Below are 21,300 nucleotides of genomic sequence, written 5' to 3' on the forward strand. Positions count from 1 at the left end.
TTCTGTAAATGCTCTGAACTCCAGTCGAGACAAAACTGGAAACTTTGCAGCAGCACAAATGAGTTCCAGCAGCAGGAGAACATTTACTAGTTACTCTTTACATCGTGGACCGACGAGAACTTTGATCAGCTTTATTCTGGTGTTGATACTCAATGAAAATGAAACACTAGACACTGACCTCAGGGGGACTTTAAACAGCACAAACATCTGGATTTATTCTTTCACTTTTAACAGTAAAATATAATCATTAACATCGCTTATACAACATTTACTCATTACTGCTGATTAAGAGTCCAGACTGGAGACATTCATGTGTGTTCAGTAATCAGTGCAGTGATCCACACTGTTCTCACATTACTGCATTTCAGGAGAAACTTCTGGAAACTTCTATGACCTTCAGCAGCATCTATAAACTCTACCCATAGACATAAAAACAGTTCCTAAATCTAAAACTCACTAAAGTCTAAAAGCTTTAGGCTTAAAGTCATTTGGCTTCAGGTCCACGAACAAACAAAGAGAACATTGCTTTACCCATCAACACAATTTACACAGACTGCTTTATAGAAATGTCAGTGATGACAGAAATTATATTTAACTTTACATCTAATGTTATCAGTGAAACTGATGGAGAAAAGAAATTGCATTTTAGAGTTTAAGGAAAAATTAAAATCACTTACTTTTGATGATGAGTTTGGTTCCTCCACCGAAAGTGTACCACAGTGATACATTCTAATGAAGCCGTCGTACAAAAACTTCTGTTACACTCCAGTGACCCCACACACACACACACACACACACACACACACACACACACACACACACAGAGACACAGAGTTGTGGTGTTTGCATGTGTGTGCTGTGTCACTGCTGCACACACTTTAAGAGCTGTAGTGCTGATCAGAGTGTGTTCAGTCCTTTCAGAGCCACTGACACGCAGCACAATGATGATGGTACTGATTCTACTGCTGGGGACACTGGGACTCCTCGCTCACCGTGAGACACTCTCTTTACTTTTATTATTCATACAAATCATCACATCACTCTCACACTCACTACTACATTTGTTTCCATTCTTTTAACTCTGCATCCTTTTCTTTAGAGTCCTTTGGGGAAATCGTCCTGACTCAGTCTCCAGGATCTCAGTCTGTTTCTCCAGGACAATCTGTTACTCTCACCTGTACAGCCAGTCAGGATATTGATGATGACCTCCAGTGGTACCTGCAGAAGCCTGGAGAAGCTCCTAAACTCCTGATCTATGCTGCAACTACTCGTCAGTCTGGGATTCCAGATCGTTTCAGTGGCAGTGGATATGATCGAGTATTTAATCTAAAAATCTCTGGAGTTCAGTCTGAAGATGCAGGAGATTATTACTGTCAGCAGGATGACACCACTCCGTACACACAGTGTTATAGCGCCGTACAAAAACCTCCCTCAGCTGTAGAGGAAGTGCTCTGACTCAGAAACACACACTGATCTGAGAACAGCTGCAGAGCTGCTAAAGCTGCACTCCACTGAACATCATCAACTCAAACCCACTACAGCACTGAGCACTTTCATCATTATTAGCGCTTTAATAATTTACAATCAATAGTTAATTTATTAAACATGATCTGATAGTTTATTCATCATAAATGTTATAATTACTAAAGTAACTCATCATGAGTGTTATTATCATATTCTATAATGGTATTATTTATAATGTTAAAAATAATGACTTGCTGCTTTCATTCATTCATTCAAAAGCTCCGAACCCCATACTCCCGAAGCCCCGCCCATGGATTACCATGAGGGACATGGTCAAATGCCTTCTCCAAATCCACAAAGCACATGTGGGCTGGTTGGGCAAACTCCCATGAAACCTCGAGTACCCTATGAAGGGTATAGAGCTGGTCCAGTGTTCCGCAACCAGGACGAAAACTGTATTGTTCCTTCTGGTTCCGAGGTTCGACTATTGGCCAAATTCTCCTCTCCAGTACCCTGGAGTAAACCTTCCCTGGGAGGCTGAGAAGTGTGATTCCCCTATAACTGGAGCACACTCTCCGGTCCCCTTTCTTAAAAAGAAGGACCACCACCCCAGTCTGCCACTCCAGGGGCAATGTCCCTGACTGTAACGTGCAATGTAATTATTTAAGCTTTTTGTAGTAATAGGAAAATCACAGCTTAGTAACAGAAAGAATTTGGTAACCAACAGACATATAACAAAACAATATGTAATATTTGCAAAACAATATATTTTGAACAAATTTACAAAAAATAATAAATAAATATATATATAAAGTTAACTATAACAGTATTTGCAAATTACAATATATACTAATGTTTATAATTATGTGCTATAATTATCAACTAGTAAGACATCAACAGGCCTGGTGAGTGTTATAATGTCCTTAGCTGCCTGACTCGAGTCAGTTGGTGAGTCCAGAGAGATGATGATAAGGTGAATCCATGATGTAATCCAGAGGGATTATTCCTGACGTGTATCAGGATGTGTAACTCCTACAGCCGATTGCGTAATGACGAAATGCATGTTGCATCAGCTCCTAAAATGGTCACCGGCCATGCGCGTGAACTACAGGAACAAGAGATGAGTAGCGGCAGCGCGAGGCCACAGATCAACTTGATAAAACCGTGTATTCTGAAGGCGTCTGGCTGAAATTAATTTGTGTTTTGCTCGCTCGCGAGACCACGATGTAGAAGAAGAAGGAGACACCAAAAAGCCGCGTGCACTCCATGTCCAACAGGAAAACAGTCTTTTTTCTAACTCTACTACAACTGCCCCCTAGTGTTTAACTCTATCATATCTAATAAATACTAAACAAAACAACTATACATACACAGATTACACAATGACACACTGCAAATAATATGAAATTGTCTGTTTATAATAAAAATATAGGTAACAAACCTCTGGCAATGTCAAATCTGGAAAATGACCCATCAGGCTGGTGCATAGCACTATTAGCATTAGTAGCTTTGAGTTTCTCCAATTCTATCTGCTGCATTTCCTTTTCATGCTGCAGCTCAGCTTGTCTTAGCTGCAGCTCAGCTTGTCTTAGTTCAGCTTCTAGCTCTTTTTTTCTTAATTTCAGCCTCCAATTCCTTTTCTTTAATTTCAGCCTCCAATCTCAATTTTTCGATTTCTACAGTTGAAGCACCTGTACCCACTGACTCTTGTTCTAGTTTTTCCAAAGCAGCTGGAGGTAAAACCTGATCATCAACTAAATGATAGACAATAATCTCTTTAATCTCATCCTTTCTCATGGCATTCCTGACCTCAAGGTCAAGATGCTTGCCTAAAGCTAACAAGCTAGACTTTTTAAGGTTATCTAAACTCTCAAGCTTTGGATCCTCAGTAAACAATGTATATAATTCAGCTGCATTGAATTCCGCCATGTCTGTTGGTTATTGATTTTGACAATTTGCAATATATGTAAATTTAGCAAAATTTGGAAAAAAAGTTAGAATAATACAATGTAATTAACAAATTTCAAATCCCGGACGAGCCCCCAATTTCTGTTACGTACAATGTAATTATTTAAGCTTTTCGTAGTAATAGTTATATGTCTGTTGGTTACCAAATTCTTTCTGTTACTAAGCTGTGATTTTTTACTAAGATGTAATATTTGCAAAACAATATATTTTGAACAAATTTACAAAAAATAACATATATATTATACAAAGTTAACTATAACAATATTTGCAAATTACAATATATACAAATGTTTATAATTATGTGCTATAATTATCAACTAGTAAGACATCAACAGGCCTGGTGAGTGTTATAATGTCCTTAGCTGCCTGACTCGAGTCAGTTGGTGAGTCCAGAGAGATGATGATAAGGTGAATCCACGATGTAATCCAGAGGGATTATTCCTGACGTGTATCAGGATGTGTAACTCCTACAGCCGATTGCGTAATGATGAAATGCATGTTGCATCAGCTCCTAAAATGGTCACCGGCCATGTGCGTGAACTACAGGAACAAGAGATGAGTAGCGGCAGCGCGAGGCCACAGATCAACTTGATAAAACCGTGTATTCTGAAGGCGTCTGGCTGAAATTAATTTGTGTTTTGCTCGCTCGCGAGATCACGATGTAGAAGAAGAAGGAGACACCAAAAAGCCGCGTGCACTCCGCGTAACAAACCCCTCCTCCTAGCAAAAAGTTGGGGGTCTTGAATCGACAACTTTTCCCAATTTATACATATAAATAAATAAATATATATATATATACTATGTAACTACATTCAAGTTAAATTAGTCTTAAGTACAACAATGCTATTATGTATACATACATTGACATAACTGTATATCATGTATCCAAAATGCATTACGATGGGATAATTAATTACATTCTTGACAAAGTATCTGCTAACACATTGTCTTTACCTTTGATATGTTTGATATCCAAATTATACTCTTGTAAAATCAAACTCCATCTCAAGAGTCTTTGATTTTTACACTCCATCTTTTGAACAAAAGTCAGTGGATTATGATCCGAGTACACAAGAGTAGGCTCACAGCTTGTAGATATATACATATCAAAGTGTTGCAAGGCCAGCAGTAAAGCCAACGCTTCCTTCTCAATAGTGGAATAATTGCATTGATGTTGATTTAACTTCGAGAAGTACTGTATATATATATATATGGGCGGCACTGTGGTGTAGTGGTTAGCGCTGTCGCCTCACAGCAAGAAGGTCCTGGGTTCGAGCCCCGGGGCCGGCGAGGGCCTTTCTGTGTGGAGTTTGCATGTTCTCCCCGTGTCCGCGTGGGTTTCCTCCGGGTGCTCTGGTTTCCCCCACAGTCCAAAGACATGCAGGTTAGGTTAACTGGTGACTCTAAATTGAGCGTAGGTGTGAATGTGAGTGTGAATGGTTGTCTGTGTCTATGTGTCAGCCCTGTGATGACCTGGCGACTTGTCCAGGGTGTACCCCGCCTTTCGCCCGTAGTCAGCTGGGGATAGGCTCCAGCTTGCCTGCGACCCTGTAGAAGGATAAAGCAGCTACAGATAATGAGATGAGATAATGATATATATATATATATATATATATATATATATATATTTTTTAATTTGCTTGCAGTGTTTTTTTATTCCCTTTTTATTTTAATTGCTTGATGTTTTTAGTTTGTTGTGGAGTGCATTGAAACGAAGTGTGATGACCTTGGGAGTGCTACACCCACACCCTGTGCACTAACTTAATTACTTGATGAGTGACAGGTGCGGGGGGATGCGCCACACAATCTAGGTAGATTTTTATTGGGACTGAAAAAGAGAGAGTGAGGCGCGGGTGGGGCAGACGCTGGAGAGAACAGTCATCGGAGAAGCAGTCCTCCCGGGTGTTAGTAGCCGGCGCTGAACTGTGAGGAGTCGCAGTGGGGAGACGGGCAGCAGCCGGTGTCCGCCAATGCTGTTTCACTCAGGCCTGGGTTGGCACAGAGATATCTGCCACCCAGGAAAACCATCTGATGGCTTCGGGTCAGCCTGAGAGGCGTGCAAGAAGGGCGTTGAGTGACAGAGAGAAGAAGTGTGGACATGGGAGGAGCCGTTGAAATGGACTTGAACTTTTAATGTTTTTTATTCTCCTGCAAACCATTTTTAGTGTTTTTTTTTTTCAGACCTGCTTAGCATTTTATTTATTTTTATTTTTTAGCAGTCTATAGTTGGTCTTAATTTAAGGATTAAATGCTGGGTTATTTTCTTATTGTGTAATAAACTTAATTTTAAATTTGGTTCTGCTCCCCTGTTGTTTTTTTTTAACTCTGCTCCCCTGATTGTTTTAAGAACCTGGAAGCCTTTCCAGAGTCCTCGGCTCTGCAAATTCCTAGGTGGCATGGTCAGTTTCTACATGTCTAAATTTGATCATTTAATCTTAAGTATGGCCCATGTTTTAGTTGCTGGATGGCGGGGCCACATATGCCGCTTTTCCACTACAAACGCGGCTGAGCCGTGCCGTGCTGAGTTGAGCTGAGCGGGGCTGTTGGAGTTGCATTTCGACTACAACCGCGCTGAACCGTGCTGGCTGGAAGTGGGTGGACACATTGGGTGGAGTTAGCGAAAGTGGGTGGACGTCACGTGATGTTGTTAAGCAGCGCAAACAGTGACAGCAGTGAGCTTTTAAGCGGTAGTCTCACGACCTGAATAGTAAACAATAAACATGGAGGACATGGAGTCGTTAGTGTTGCTGGTCTTGGTGCTGTGGCTTGTTGTCACCGACAACGCCAACAGATACTGGCAAGAGCGTATAGATGAGGCGAGGCGCATAAGGCTTCAGAAATTCGTAATTCTTCTTCTTCCGGGTTTACGGTGTTTACGTGCTCGCGGGGCGTGTGTGGGCATGTGAGGACACTCCTCCTCACCAATCAGTGCACAGGGGAGTGTCTGCTCACGCCCCCAGCCTCACTCGGCTCGGTTTGGCTCGCTTCAGCCCCACTCCAAAACCGTGCGAGTTTTAAGGGCTAAGCAGGGCTGAAGCGAGCCGAGTCGTGCTGTTCTTTGGTAGTCGAAACGCGAGCCGTGTCGGGCTGAAGTGAGCTGAAGCGAGCTGAAGTGAGCTGAAAAAGGGTAGTGGAAAAGGGCCAATAGACATATGATTTCTCTATCTATGAGGGAAGGGCACAGTCTCTGAGTGGCAATGGGCTGAGTTTTGACTCGGTTGTTACTGGAACCAGTTAATGCGAGTCAGTAACTCACTCCCATATCGCTCCAGAGAAGTTGCTACAATAGCATGGTCATTAATTACCAACTGTAGTTGTGAGCAGTTTTAAAGTGCATATCACGAGTAAATTCAGGAGCAAGATCAATGTAATTCTCCTATTTTATATTAAACTTTGGTCAAATATTTGTAACATTCTGCATTCTCTGCAATTTTTTTACCTTGCGCAATACCAGAAAAATTCAGTTGAAATCAAGCCTTTTGAGGCGAATTGGTCCGCCTCTGAAAAACCTTTGCATTTGGATTTCCCGGGAAACATTGATTTTCGTGACGTCACGTGTGGGACGCCTCCTTCTGAATCCTACGTCAGCACTGGTTTGTTGATGAGAAAATGACCTGGTGGTTTTCTGCAAATTTCTTCAACGTTATCATGTAATTATTAAAATGGTTAACAGATATATTGTTGGAGGGTGTCGCAACACCAATCATGATGGGATTAGTACTCATCGTTTCCCAAAAGCCCGGACGATGAGAGAGAAATGGGAGTGCTCGGTCTACACAGGCTGTGCACTGAAACCGTGCAAGCTTGCACAGCCTGCTGGCGCTTCCGCAGGTGACGTCACAAATCTGGCTCCAGACTCCCTTGGGATTTTTCCAGACACATTTTGTTATTTTATTTTTTTCTGCTGTAGACAGATGGCCTTGTGCAAAATTACCCTTCTGGATGAGTGCGTAAAAGGACATACTTTCATCTAAAAAAAACACAAAATTGGTCCAGAATATGCCCTTTTAGGATAGATGAGGCAACAGATTGTTTTTTCTTCTTTCTGCCCATAGACAGAACAGAAAGAAGACAATTTCCAATTTCTTCTTTGTCATGAGGTCCCCCCCCCAGTGATGGGGATGAGACCGCCTATGCCGAGTCCGAGTCAAGACTGAGTCTTTGAAGGGTCGAGACCGAGTCGAGACCAAGTCCATTGGTTTTCAAATACAGTCGAGTCCGAGTCAAGACCGAGTCTTTGAGGAAGCAAGTCCGAGTCGAGACCGAGTCCTTTAGGAGGTGAGACCAAGTCGAGACCAAGACCATAAAAACATGTCAGTTTTCATATTCATGATTTAATATCGCCCCAGTTAATAATCAACAGTTAGGCCTACAGACTAAGCTAAATTGGCAATTGTTTATAGGAGCAGTCTTGACGTCTTAATATGGACTATGCTTTTACTATCATTAAAAAAAATCCCTACCACATGCATCATCTTCTGCCTTTTTTTCTAAACTGCTTCAACAGTGCTGCTCTGTCATCAACATATTAAGCCCACCCTGACTTTGAATCATAGTTAGGACATGCAGAGCAAATTCAAAATTTCTAGTGGTATGTCTAAATTACTAGGCTTAGCTACTTAATAACATTTTCCAATAGTTCCCAATTTTAATCATTTTGACAATACACTAGAATTCAGTTTCTTTTAAAACTTTATTCCCCCATAACACACACAAACATTACATAAACACAATTGCACTGTGTAATGCAGTTAATGACGAAGATACTGACTCTTTTACACCCCCCTCCCCTTCCACAAATACACACCCCCAAATACACACACACAGTGTAAATCACACTACCTCACACTGCTGTTAACAACTATGTTCTATGTATGTGCTATTAACCCCCCCCCCCCAAGTCCCCAGCACATGAACATATATATTTTTTAAACACACAGTTCTTAACACATGAACAGCATGCAGTTACAAGTTACAACTAGAGACGAGAGCAAACTGTGCCTGAGACGGGACTGATGTGGTCTCATAATGAATCCACCTCAGCTAAAAATGAGTGCAACGGGCACTGAAGATGCCGGCAGTTGCATGGCCAGCATGTGGATTTGAGGAAAACGCTCTTGGTGTTTGGCCCAAAAGTGAAGAGCATTCTCAATGTCTGTGTCTTCAATAGTCTCAAAGTATTTTGCAACCTGCATGGCAACACATGTTTGCTGCCCTGTGCTGTGCTTTTTGAGGGATTTGTACCTAGACAGCATGCGACTACATTTCTTTGGTGGGGAGTCATCATCCTCTTCCAATGTGGCGTCCAAGTCATCTTGTTCTCCTCCGTATCTCTCACTCTCAGCACATTTCTCAACCTCTGCAACCAGTGTTTCTGTGAGACATGAGTTCATGAGCATGTCATATAAAATGTTATGTAGACTAGAGATTATGATCACGCTCTGTTATGTTAAACATGTTAAATGTAATAAAGGAGTTTTTCCTGGAATAACATCACTGTTGTATGTTATTACCCTTGCACTCTGTGGTAAAATGTACCACACCCAGTTTAATATGTTCTGGTGTGCAAATATGATACCAATTTAAGTTTTCATACATCAGTTTATGTACTAACCTTTCAGTGATTTTTTTCAGGTCCTCTCTGTATCGCCTCTGGTATGCTGCACCCTGCTTGCACATCACATCGAGATCCACCCAATTTAGGCCAAATTGTGGGTCCAGCATTGTGGCAAGGGTGTAGATTTTGTTGTTGAATGGCTCCTCCTTTCCAGTTTTCCCAGCCATGTCAAACTGTTCAAAAATCCCCTGGAAGCGTTTTTTCAGCAATCCCTGTAGTGCCCTTGCGATGGGTCTACACAGGATATGAGTTGTTTCACATTTTATTAAATGGGTATTCAGGTCAAGAACAGTCAGCACAATGATGCTGATAGTTACGACTTTTTCCCCCTCTGTTAAGTCAGTAGCCTCAGCAAAAGGAGTAAGAATTGAGGTTAAGTCTCTGAGTTGGTTCCACTCATGTGGCGTGAAAACAACATCTGAAAAGTCGTTAAGGCACATTTCAGTCAATCAGTATGTTTACATGCACGTCCAAATCGAGCTACTGTCGGTAATCGAGCAAAGAGTCCCAGCAGGGGTGCCAGAGAAATCCAGTCCTACATGCACAAGTGAAATCGGGCTATTGTGCAAGGTGCATTGTGCACCCGAGCCACACGTGGCGCTACACGCCCCATCGTGTTGGTACACTTCCGGTTGTCGTCATGAAGAAGAGCTATAGTGTTGCCAGATACTGCTGACGTATTCCAGCCCAAAACATGTTCAAATCCGCTAAAATGCACTTATCTGGCAACACTGGCAGTAACAGACTGTATGGCTACAAACTGTCTGGCGCAGACCACTGTTTTGTAAGACAACTTATTTTGCACAATAATATTTTTCTAAAGTCCATTTTTTGCTTACAAAAATATTTTTTTTTGCTTACAATTTAACTTATGTCTTAATACACACACAAAAAGTTCAATTGTTTTGTTTTTATTGACATTCTTCAGATGTTGGACATATATTTGTGTGTGTATATACACACACACACAAATACAATGACTTGTTTATGTACACAATTCACAGCTATGCAACAGCTGTACAGATGTATTTGGTGATACAGTAAGTGAGCTAAATTTTAACAGTGCAAACAATGCCACAAAAAGAAAAGATTTATGCCGTTGTCATGCCGACCGAGGCTGTTGTGTTTCCCTTGTGGTCTCGTCACTCGTCACTTCCGGAAGGGGCAGTGCTGAAGTAAGTAGCTCGAATACGTAGCTCAATAGGGTTTACATGCACTAAGTAGCTCGGCAGAAATCGCATAATCTAGGTCGTGTAGCTCGATTCCGAGAAATCAAGTTCGGTTCAATTTCAGCCGAATTAAGGTGTATACATGGCATTTTGAACTTCGATTTCAGTCGAGCAACGGCAGAAATTCGATTCTCTCTATGTGCATGTAAACGCACTGAATGTTTTGTGATCCAGAGAAGTCAGTGCTTGTAGTTGTTTAAATGTACTATTTCATCTGGTGTTGTTCGCTGCAGGTACAGTTTTTGTTGTTCCACATGTGCTGTTCAAAAATCCCCTGGAAGCATTTTTTCAGTGATCCCTGTAGTGCCTTTGAAAGTGCCTTTGAAAGTGTCTTTGAAAGTGTCTTTGAAAGTGTCTTTGAAAGCTGAGCTGGTGTGTAAGAGAGTAGAAAAGCGAGATGCTTTAGCAATGGCAAGACTAATTGATTTAACCTCTTTCATTCCATGTGAGACAACTAACTGAAGAGAATGGGCAAAACAAGAAAGCCTCTCCCCTGATAGCCCAAGTTCTGTGTCCTCATCAGTGTCTTCCCATAACTCCTCATCATCAAGATCATCCTCGCTTTCTGTGTCAGAGGCTTGCTGCAGGGGCATTTGCACTTTGAAAGTGCATATTGGCAGCATTGTCTGTTATAATATAACAAATTTTTTGTGTGATGCCATGTCCTTCAAGTATTTCCTCAAAAGCTGCAGAAATCCTCTCACCACTGTGCCGTCCTGTAAACCGTCGGCATTCAAGCAGGTACGGTTCAAGCACACAGGATCCATTAGAGCAGTGTACTGCATGCGCAGTGACGCCAAGAAAGGACCGCAGTCTGCGGTCAGACCAGATATCAATGGTTACAGAGACCGATGGTTGACTCCTGGAATCTTTCAACAATAGTCTGCTTCACTTGGTTCACCACTACTGGGATTCTTTTCTCAGAGATAGTACTTCTCGAGATGGGGGTGTATTTTGAGTCCATGACTTTCAGAAATTTTCGAAAGTAGCAATTCTTCACCAAAGCCAGAGGCAGTGCACAGCCAATTACCAAGTCCTTAATGATGGATGCATTGATTGTTTGCTGCCGAGGGGATTTAGAACTGTAGACTGAAACATTGGAGAAGCACGCAGACACTGATGGTTGTGCAACGTCAGTTTGGTCTTGTGCTGCCTTGTACTCCAGGAACCTGTAAGAGAGAGGGAACATCCACAAATTATTATACATCAGTATGTTTTAAACTTCATAATGTTCTCTAATATAAACTATTTATTGCAAAATGATATACTTTGAGATCATTGATGAGTTTTAAAGGCGTAAGCTCTCTTACTGTCTGTTGGAACTAGGTCACCTTCTTTTCTAATCCAAAATAGCCTAGGCCTAATACATGCAAGGTCGTTTCCACATTCCTGATGTGAAAGAAAATGACCAAGGACAGCCTATTATTAATATTCAAAAAATATTGTAACCTCTAAAGCTAATGTCTATGGAGCAATCCATATAGATGCTAATGGTTAGCATTCACAAACGAACTAATTGAGTAGCTAAATGGGCACTTGACATTAAACATTCAACACTTCACACTGATAAAATAGAATGTCCCTGACACCATCTAAGAGAAATTTGTTGATGGTATTCTCCTGCTTAAGCCTTTCTCCTAACTGACTAATGTGTGAATGAGACAACTTACAGTTCACATCTCTGCTCTCAAGTTGGACTATTTGGTCAAGTAGATACCGTAGCTATGATAGCTCCGGGCGGCAGAAAAAGACACCAGTGGTGGGTGGCTCATGGTTTTTTTTTTTTAGCAACTCAAAATACCATCTATTCTATGCCATTATAATGTAAAACTAAAACTAACAGCTTTATGTCAAACACACTTTCTACTCAGGCAAGGTTAGGTGAAGCACGAATATGTTAGCGAGCATAGCATAGCTCAACAAATACATTACGGCACGCACTTGTCAGGATGATTTCTTCTAACATGGTGATGGAAGTTAGAAGTTGTGCCATAGGTTTCAGTTATCGATGTGTTGCAGAATTTGCACCGCGCAGTGTGCTTTTTCTTCAAATCTTTACCGGTAAACGTTTTATGGTTCTGAAAGGCGAATTTGATGATGGCAGACTCGTTGCTCATCTTGCCGCTGCTCTGTGATCACACCAGGCAGCGACTGAAGTGAAGTCACTGACATTGACCTACTGACACTCGCCGGCAGAATCTTTCCATTGCACCATGGGATGTCATTTTCAAATAATTCCCGTCAGCATTGCATTTTATTATTATTGTTATGTGTTTTTTTTTTTATATGAACAGAAAAAATGCGTTGGTCTCGAGGACTCGGTCTGAAATTACAAGTCCTTCTCCTCCCACTGTGGTCTGAAACCAAGTCAAGACCGAGTCTTTGAAGGAACAAGTCCGAGATGAGTCCGAGAAAGCAGAAATCGGTCTCAAGACCGGTCTCGAGTCTGAGACTGGACTCGAGTACTACATCAGTACCCCCCCAATAATAAACTAAGATTGCTGCTTGTATTACTACAGTGGTTCCCAAACTTTCTCTGCTGGGCCCCCCTTTGGTAGATAAGAATATTTTGTGCCCCCCCCCAGACAAAAAGAGAAAAAAAAAGATAAACAGGACACACATACACATTTTGTTTTCAGACTCCATTGCAGTTTATTAATACAAACCTCAACCTTTTTGAACAAATAAAAGTAAACTGCCATAAACTACAGGTTGCAATATAATTACAAGTATAACTGTTTTCAAGCACCTTTACTGTGTAACAGGTTTCTTTTTTTAATATTCAACATTGTTATCAATGCAGTTTTCAAACATTGCCTCTCTGCAAAAATGGGTTTTAAAACACAACCAACTCCCTGAGAAGAAAAAAAACCAAAAACCTAAAGATTTGTTGTGCAAAAATGACACCTTTAATCCTCGCATCTTTTCAGTGACTGGTGTGGGCCTGCTTCATGCTGCAGATCTTCTCAAATCTGGGTTGCAGTTTTGAGATTGCCACTCTGAGTTCATTTTCAATGTCCAGCTTTGATCTGTATTTTGTCTTGATTGAGGCCACAGCAGAAAAACCTCTCTCACATAGGTAGGATGTGGCAAAAGGAAGAAGTATGGCCAGGGCTCTCTTACCTAGCAGTGGGTAATCTTTCTCCACTCCAATCCAAAATGCAGCCAGTGTCTTTGACTGAAACTGCAGGCTTATTGTTGAATCAGAGGTGACATCAATGAACTGTTCCTCCTCTGATGTGCTGGAGTCGGCAGGTGGTGTTGCACTGAAGGGGTCACGGATCCAGTCATATTCTTTGGGATCCTGCATCAGGAAATATTTCTGGAAATGGTTCTGAAGGGCAGAGATGTGTGCTTTCATGCATGGGATCACTGTGTTCTGCAGTTTGTTGTCTTCAATGAATGATTTCAGGCTCTCAAATGAGTCCATATTTCCAACCTTCACTCGCTGCAGCCACATCTCAAGTTTTCTGGTGAATGATGTGATTTTATCTGCCAGATGTGGGAGGTGTGTATTTGTGCCCTGCAACTGCAAATTCACTTCATTGAGTTTCAGAAACATGTCACTGAGGTATGCAAGTTTCATGAGGAACTTGTTACAGTAAAATTTGTGGGCAAGATCATTGCCCTCTTCCTTCAAAAAGATGCAGATTTCATCTCGAAGTTCAAAGACCCTGGACAGCACCTTCCCACGTGACAGCCATCGGGACTCGCTGTGAAACAGAACAGCTGTGTGGTCGGAGCCCATTTCCTCGCACAGTGCCGAAAAAATCCGGGCTTTGACAGGTCGTGTTTTGATGTAGTTGACGGTGGCAATATCGTCGGTCATTACATCATTCAGCTCGGGACTCAGCTGTTTAGATGCCAGTGCTTCGCGGTGTATCATGCAGTGTGTCCACTGCACATTGGGTGGAGACGCACTTGATGAGCGCTTGCAGCCCTGCCCGTTTCCCAGCCATAGCCTGTGCCCCGTCAGTGCAGATCCCCACACAGTCCTCCCATTTCAGGTTGGCCTCTTTCAAGTAAGAGTCAAATATTTTAAACAGTTCTTCTGCTGTGGCTCTGCCAGTAACTTTTTTGCAGAAAAGCAATTCCTCCCTCATGTCATCTCCATCTATGAATCTGACGTAAGTAATTAATAAACAGTCTTTGTTACTGTCAGTGGCTTCATCCATCTACAGAAAAAAGTGGCTGTCACGCACTTTGTCATTAAGCTGCTCCTCTATGTCCTTTGACATGTCATAAATGCGCCTGCCGATGGTGTTGTTGGACAGAGGAATAGCTCTTAGTTTCCTGGCTGCAGTGTCATCAAGCATAGTTGATACCATGTCCATAGCACAGGGAAGTACTAATTCCTCCACTATTGTTTGCGGCTTTTTCCACTGTGCCACTCGGTAGGCAACTTTATATGAGGAGAGTTGAGCATTTGCCGGCACAGATGCAGCTTTAGTAAATAGGGACTGTTGAGCACAGCAGTTTACGAGTTTTTGTCTGAAAAACTCAATTGGCTTGTCTTTGTGCTCTGGATGTTTTGTCTCAAAGTGGCGTCTTAGCTAGTTCGGCTTCAAGCTGTCACAAGCTAGCACTTTAAGACAGACAACACACTGCGGTCTCTCCTTATTACCCACCGTTGTACAGGTGAAGCCAAAGACAAGATATGTGTCGTCATATTTTCTTGTCTTTGCCTTGGAATGAACTTTTGGAAGCACATTTGGCGATGCTTCATCCTCTGATTTGCGTTAACGTGGGAGCCCCGCGCCCCCCGCCAAAAACTTCCCCATGTTATGCTAGCAGTGGAATTCATTCATTCATTCATTCATTCATTTTATCCGCGCCCCACACCCGCCCCCCTGCAATGGCTCTGCGCACCCCCTGGGGGGTGCGCCCCCCACTTTGTGAACCACTGTATTACAACATGAGCTCCAGCTTTCCTGATGGAGTTAGACCAAACATGTCTGATCTACTGTACACAGCTACCATCTTGGGCGCATTGTGTTCTTTTCTCCTAGATAAGACTAGTTTCCTGAATATTCCTTGTTGTTATCTGAGTGTGTGATTGTCAGAGTTGTGCACTGTCTGTGAATCAAGTTTGAGTTGTGTTTTTGTAACTGCAATAAAATCTCCAGCCATGTGGGCATCGCCCAGGGGCTCAGCAGTGCCCGTCCCATTGGAGTGCATTGTGTGTGAGTGAGCTGTTTTTTGGGGGAAATTATGTGGATTTTCCAACAAACTAAACAAAAACATACACACAGGAATCTCTGTGGAGTTTAAATATTCTCCAAAATAAGAGGAGTTTAATTCACATGTTTTCCTTCATGCAGGATTTGACCCTGATTTGATAAACTCTTGCAATCAGAGAACAGATTCACATGTGGTTTAGTGGAAATATTAATTTGTGTATCATCTGCTAAAATGAAGTGGGTCAGTAATGGATGCGTGTGGACGCCCTGTTTAACTGGGACAGTGTGTGATCTGAATGGACCTCGAGAGACAAGATGGAGACTGTCACATGGATACGATTTAGGTGACTTTAAATCTGTACCTGAATGTCCCATAGATTTAAAACACTTGTGAAAATCGGTACTTAAACAAACAAAATAAGAGTTGTACCTAGAACCAGAGCAGGTCGAGTTCTGGGTCCAGTTCTGATAGCAAATTGAGTTCAATAAAGCGAAAGAGAAGGAGTCGGTTTTAACCAGTAAAACTGAAAGATGAGTGAAGTGAGAGAGAGATTTACATGGAGACGGCTGAGTGATCCTCTTTCTCCCAGAATAGAGCAGCACTTTCACCAGATGTTCAACTTCCTTCAGCCAAACTCACTGAAGCACAACACACAGCACTGAATCTCCAGCTAAACACACTCTCTCCTCACACTGATAATGACTATTAACTCCAATAAAAGAACACACAATGTCCAAAATGAAGCTTTATTTCAGCAGAGCAAAACTACAGGAAGAGCAACAGGACAGTGAAGAGAGTAAAGACAGAAATGTCAGCATTGTGTAGAATTGAAACTCTATTGTAGATGGATGTGTAAGCAGCTGAGTGTTAAATTCTATCTTGGAGCTGTTAGCCTTCACACTGGCTCTTTCTGAACGTGACCGGATGATTGACGCCGTCATGGGAGACCGTACAGACAAACTCCTCCCCCTTTTCCCAGAGTGCTTTGCTGAGGGTCAGGGTGCTGCTGCGTGTGTAACCGTCCTTCTTGTGTTCTTCTGCGCTGGTCAGAACCCCGTTCTTCACCTCTGAGCCGTCCACTGTCCAGCTCACCAGCGCCCCCTGTGGAGAGTAGGCAGACAGCAGGCAGAGCAGCAAGGCCGATCCCTCAGACAGCTGCAGAGAGGAGGGAGGGAGCAGAGACACGGAGGGCTTCACCGTGGGACCGGCTGGAGACCACAAACACACAATAAACACACACATTTACACACGCTTACACAACATTTACTCATTACTGCTTCTTCACATTACTGCAGTTCAGTAGAACGACTCAGCAGGAGAACATTTACTCGTTACTCCTTATATTGTGGAGCGACTCGGGCTTTGATCAGCTTTATTCTGGGAGTGGGTTCCAGTCCCACTAAGCTGTTGTGTTACTTTTACATGGAGTCCTACAGAAAAATAAATACACTGCTGATGTAAATCCACTGATATTCCACAGAATCAGGGCTGGAAAATGCAACATCACACCTTCCCTTTGAGTTTCCTGAGAACAAGATTTACTCGATTACAAATCACACATCTGGCAAAAAGGCTGAGAAATCAGTTCAGTGATGGAAATAACCCCATCACACCACATCCACCTTTCTACACACTGTTTATCTTTGGGTGGAGATTCAGAATCAGGACATCAGTACAATGATGGAAGGCTAACAGGCACAGGATGAAGTTTTATCCCATGTCCTTCACAGCACACAATATGAACTGAAGAAGCTGTGAATGTAAAAGTGCTCTGTTTACTGAGGAACACACTGCGCACTTATTCAGCTCACACTCAACTCCTGACTTCTGCTTTCTTTTAGATTATTTTTATTTCACTGCAACTGGGTTTCAGTATCAGAAAATACACGACATTCATTATCTCTAAAGTAGAAATACAAACAAACAAATAAAGAAATAATGATTCCTAAATTATTTACTGTCTCAATAAATGAGTTCAGCATCACAAAAAAAATCAGTCAGTGATTTTCTATTTGTCTAAACTTTATTCAATATTCTGATGAATAATGAAAATTAAAATTATGACAGAATTTTAAATAAAGAAGAGAAACTTACTGATGATGAGTTTGGTTCCTCCACCGAAAGTCCACCACAGTGATACATTCTAATGAAGCCGTCGTACAAAAACCTCTGTTACACTCCAGTGACCACACACACACACACACACACGCACACACACACACACACACACACACACACACACACACACACACACACACACACACACACACAGAGACACAGAGTTGTGGTGTTTGCATGTGTGTGCTGTGTCACTGCTGCACACACTTTAAGAGCTGTAGTGCTGATCAGAGTGTGTTCAGTCCTTTCAGAGCCACTGACACGCAGCACAATGATGATGGTACTGATTCTACTGCTGGGGACACTGGGACTCCTCGCTCACCGTGAGACACTCTCTTTACTTTTATTATTCAGACAAATCATCACATCACTCTCACACTCACTACTACATTTGTTTCCATTCTTTTAACTCTGCATCCTTTTCTTTAGAGTCCTTTGGGGAAATCGTCCTGACTCAGTCTCCAGGATCTCAGTCTGTTTCTCCAGGACAATCTGTTACTCTCACCTGTACAGCCAGTCAGAGTGTTTACAGTTACCTCGCCTGGTACCTGCAGAAACCTGGAGAAGCTCCTAAACTCCTGATCTATGATGCAACTACTCGTCAGTCTGGGATTCCAGGTCGTTTCAGTGGCAGTGGTTATGGTTCACAATTTAATCTAAAAATCTCCGGAGTTCAGTCTGAAGATGCAGGAGATTATTACTGTCAGCAGTATGAAACAACTCCGTACACACAGTGTTATAGCGCCGTACAAAAACCTCCCTCAGCTGTAGAGGAAGTGCTCTGACTCAGAAACACACACTGATCTGAGAACAGCTGCAGAGCTGCTAAAGCTGCACTCCACTGAACATCATCAACTCAAACCCACTACAGCACTGAGCACTTTCATCATTATTAGTGCTTTAATAATTTACATTCAATAGTTAATTTATTAAACATGATCTAATAGTTTCTTCATCATAAGATAAATGTTATATTCATGAAGTAAGGCATCATGAGAGTTATTATCATCATCTCGGTTAATGATATTAATTATTATGGAAAAATATTGACTTGCTGCTCATTTATTATTATTATTATTATTATTATTATTATTATTATTATTATTTAGTCTTCTCCAGAAAATGTCACATAAAGCGAACATCTAGCCTTTATTTATTATTTATTAATGTCTGAAAATTCACTAATGATTTTCAAAATATAAAAATCCAGGAGGGCGGCACGGTGGTGTAGTGGTTAGCACTGTCGCCTCACAGCAAGAAGGTCCTGGGTTCGAGCCCCGTGCCCGGCGAGGGCCTTTCTGTGTGGAGTTTGCATGTTCTCCCCGTGTCCACATGGGTTTCCTCCGGGTGCTCTGGTTTCCCCCACAGTCCAAAGACATGCAGGTTAGATTAACTAGTGACTCTAAATTGACCGTAGGTGTGAGTGTGAATGGTTGTCTGTGTCTATGTGTCAGCCCTGTGATGACCTGGCGACTTGTCCAGGGTGTACCCCGCCTTTCGCCCATAGTCAGCTGGGATAGGCTCCAGCTTGCCTGCGACCCTGTAGAACAGGATAAAGCGGCTAGAGATAATGAGATGAGATGAGAAAAATCCAGGAAGCAGTTTCATTTTTTAAAATTCACAATGAACATGGAGATGAAGTTTTCATAAAAATTACAAACATTTACATTTCATCAGCTCGAGTTCATGAGAATACTAATCCACTCACCGACAATAAATGTTTTCAAAATGTTGTTTTGTGAAAAATTATTTGAGATTATTATGGACACTGTCAATTTGTGCAGAAAAATAATTTCAGATTTGCTGTATCATGTAGGAATTCATAGAAACATGAAAATAAATTGAGAATTCCATCACATTGAATCACATTAACTCGAATTCTGTTTAATGGCAGAATGATGTGAATGTTAAAGTGCACTCAGTGGAGTTTGGTCCTCTGTAGAAGCCAAGAAAATTCTTACAACATCCATCAATGCCTTCCATAAAGTCGACATGTTTAAAAAATAATCATTCCTGAAAATCAGAACGCTCTTAATCAGTTGTTCCTCCTGTGATGAAAAATCAGCTGATGTGTCTGATGGTGTCTGATGATTTCCTCCTTGTGCTAAGAGGAGCAGTGTCTCCTACACACTACTGTAACACACACTGTACTGCAGGATCTTTCAATAAGAGTCAACATTCATTTCTATATTATTCTACATTTCAGTCTTCATTTTCTCATCATCTGTAAAGTTTCACCACCAAACAGACTCCTTTTCTCCCCCAGATAAATAAAACAGAATGGAATTGAATACCTTAAACATATTGGCCCGAATATAAGACGAGGTTTTTTGCTCTAAAAATAGATCTAAAAAGGGGGGGGGGGGTCGTCTTACATTCGCGGACTAGACAAAATGCCATCGAAAACAACATTTTACAACGAGTGTTTTGACTTGTAATAACAACACACAATGAATCGGCCACCGTCCCTCATTCATTATCACAACAAAAAATAAAAATGGAGAAGACACGAGACTGTCTTGAACGAAGTGGTTCAAAGTCAGGACAAATTAATCAAATGCTTAGATGGAATTATGACGCCAATTTTAAAATGATGGTAGTGAATGTGGCGGAATCGTCCAATAATTGTCAGGCTGCCAGAAAATTTGGGGTCACGGAGTGCAATGTTCGTCGGTGGCGAGCACAAAAAGACCGTCTTCGGAATGCTAACAGTCAAAGAAAAGCTTTCCATGGACCTCAAAGCGGTTGTTTCGAGGAAATTGACAGACGAGTCTGTCAATATGTGACGGAAAAATGTCAAGACGGAATGCCCATAACCCGAGCAATAATACAGCTTAAGGCTTTGGAGATAGCCAAGGAGCTGAATATCCCCATAGCTGAGTTCAAGGCGAGCCTGGGGTGGGTCAAAAGAATGATGAAGCACAACGGACTATCACTGAGGCGCCGAACAAGCCTGGCCCAGCGCCTGCCCTCAGACTTCGAGGACAAGCTGCTGAGTTTTCAGCGGCATATCATTAAATTAAGGAAAACGCACTCCTATCCCCTCGACCAAAATGGCAATGCTGATCAGACCCCTGATTTTTTTGATATGCCATCTTCAGTGACCGTGGCAAAGCAAGGTGACAAATCAGTCCTTGTGCGCTCGACGGGAAATGAAAAAAGCAGGGTCACTGTCATGTTGACATGTCTTGCGGACGGCACTAAACTTCCTCCCTACCTGATTTTGAAGCGAAAGACTATCCCTAAGGAGGCCATGCCAGCTGGCATTATTGTGCATGCACAGGAGAGGGGCTGGATGGACACTGAGCTGGTGGTAGACTGACTGAAAGTTGTGTGGGGTAGGCGACTTGGTGCGCTTTCAAAAAAGTGGAACATGCTCGTTCTGGATGCTTTCCGTGGCCACCTAACGGAGCAAGTGAAAGCGCAAGTGCAGAAAATGAACGGGGATCTTGTGATCATCCCAGGCGGAATGACGAGCCAACTGCAGGTGCTGGATGTTGTCGTCAACAAGCCCTTTAAAGATAATCTACGCAAGAAGTACACGGAGTGGCTCCTGTCAGGTAACCACGCACTCACACCAACGGGGAAAATTCAGAAGCCTGCGGTGCGCCTGCTTTGTGAGTGGATCCTGCAGGCATGGCATGCCATTTCGCCAGAGAGCATTGCTCATGGGTTCAAGAAGTGCTGCATATCGAATGTATTAGATGGATCCGATGACAACAT

General features: G+C 42.2%; 1 long non-coding RNA gene and 2 gene segments (V, D, J or C); 2 read left to right on the top strand and 1 right to left on the bottom strand.

The window, feature by feature from the left end:
• Nucleotides 1-805: 805 nt before the first annotated feature.
• Nucleotides 806-1,611, top strand: LOC132882194 (immunoglobulin kappa variable 3-15-like). The segment is given in 2 exon segments: nt 806-993; nt 1,100-1,611. Coding segments are annotated over 2 exon segments (408 nt in total).
• Nucleotides 1,612-16,191: 14,580 nt separating this feature from the next.
• LOC132882196 (uncharacterized) lies at nt 16,192-18,328 on the bottom strand. Its single transcript, XR_009654130.1, has 2 exons — nt 17,554-18,328; nt 16,192-16,667 (listed from the first exon to the last, which is right to left on the bottom strand). It is a non-coding gene; the product is annotated as an uncharacterized LOC132882196 (long non-coding RNA).
• Nucleotides 17,704-18,478, top strand: LOC132882195 (immunoglobulin kappa variable 3-15-like). The segment is given in 2 exon segments: nt 17,704-17,900; nt 18,007-18,478. Coding segments are annotated over 2 exon segments (408 nt in total).
• The last annotated feature ends 2,822 nt before the right edge of the window (nt 18,479-21,300 follow it).

This window comes from Neoarius graeffei, chromosome 2 (assembly GCF_027579695.1).
Source record: "Neoarius graeffei isolate fNeoGra1 chromosome 2, fNeoGra1.pri, whole genome shotgun sequence".
Taxonomy (NCBI): domain Eukaryota; kingdom Metazoa; phylum Chordata; class Actinopteri; order Siluriformes; family Ariidae; genus Neoarius; species Neoarius graeffei.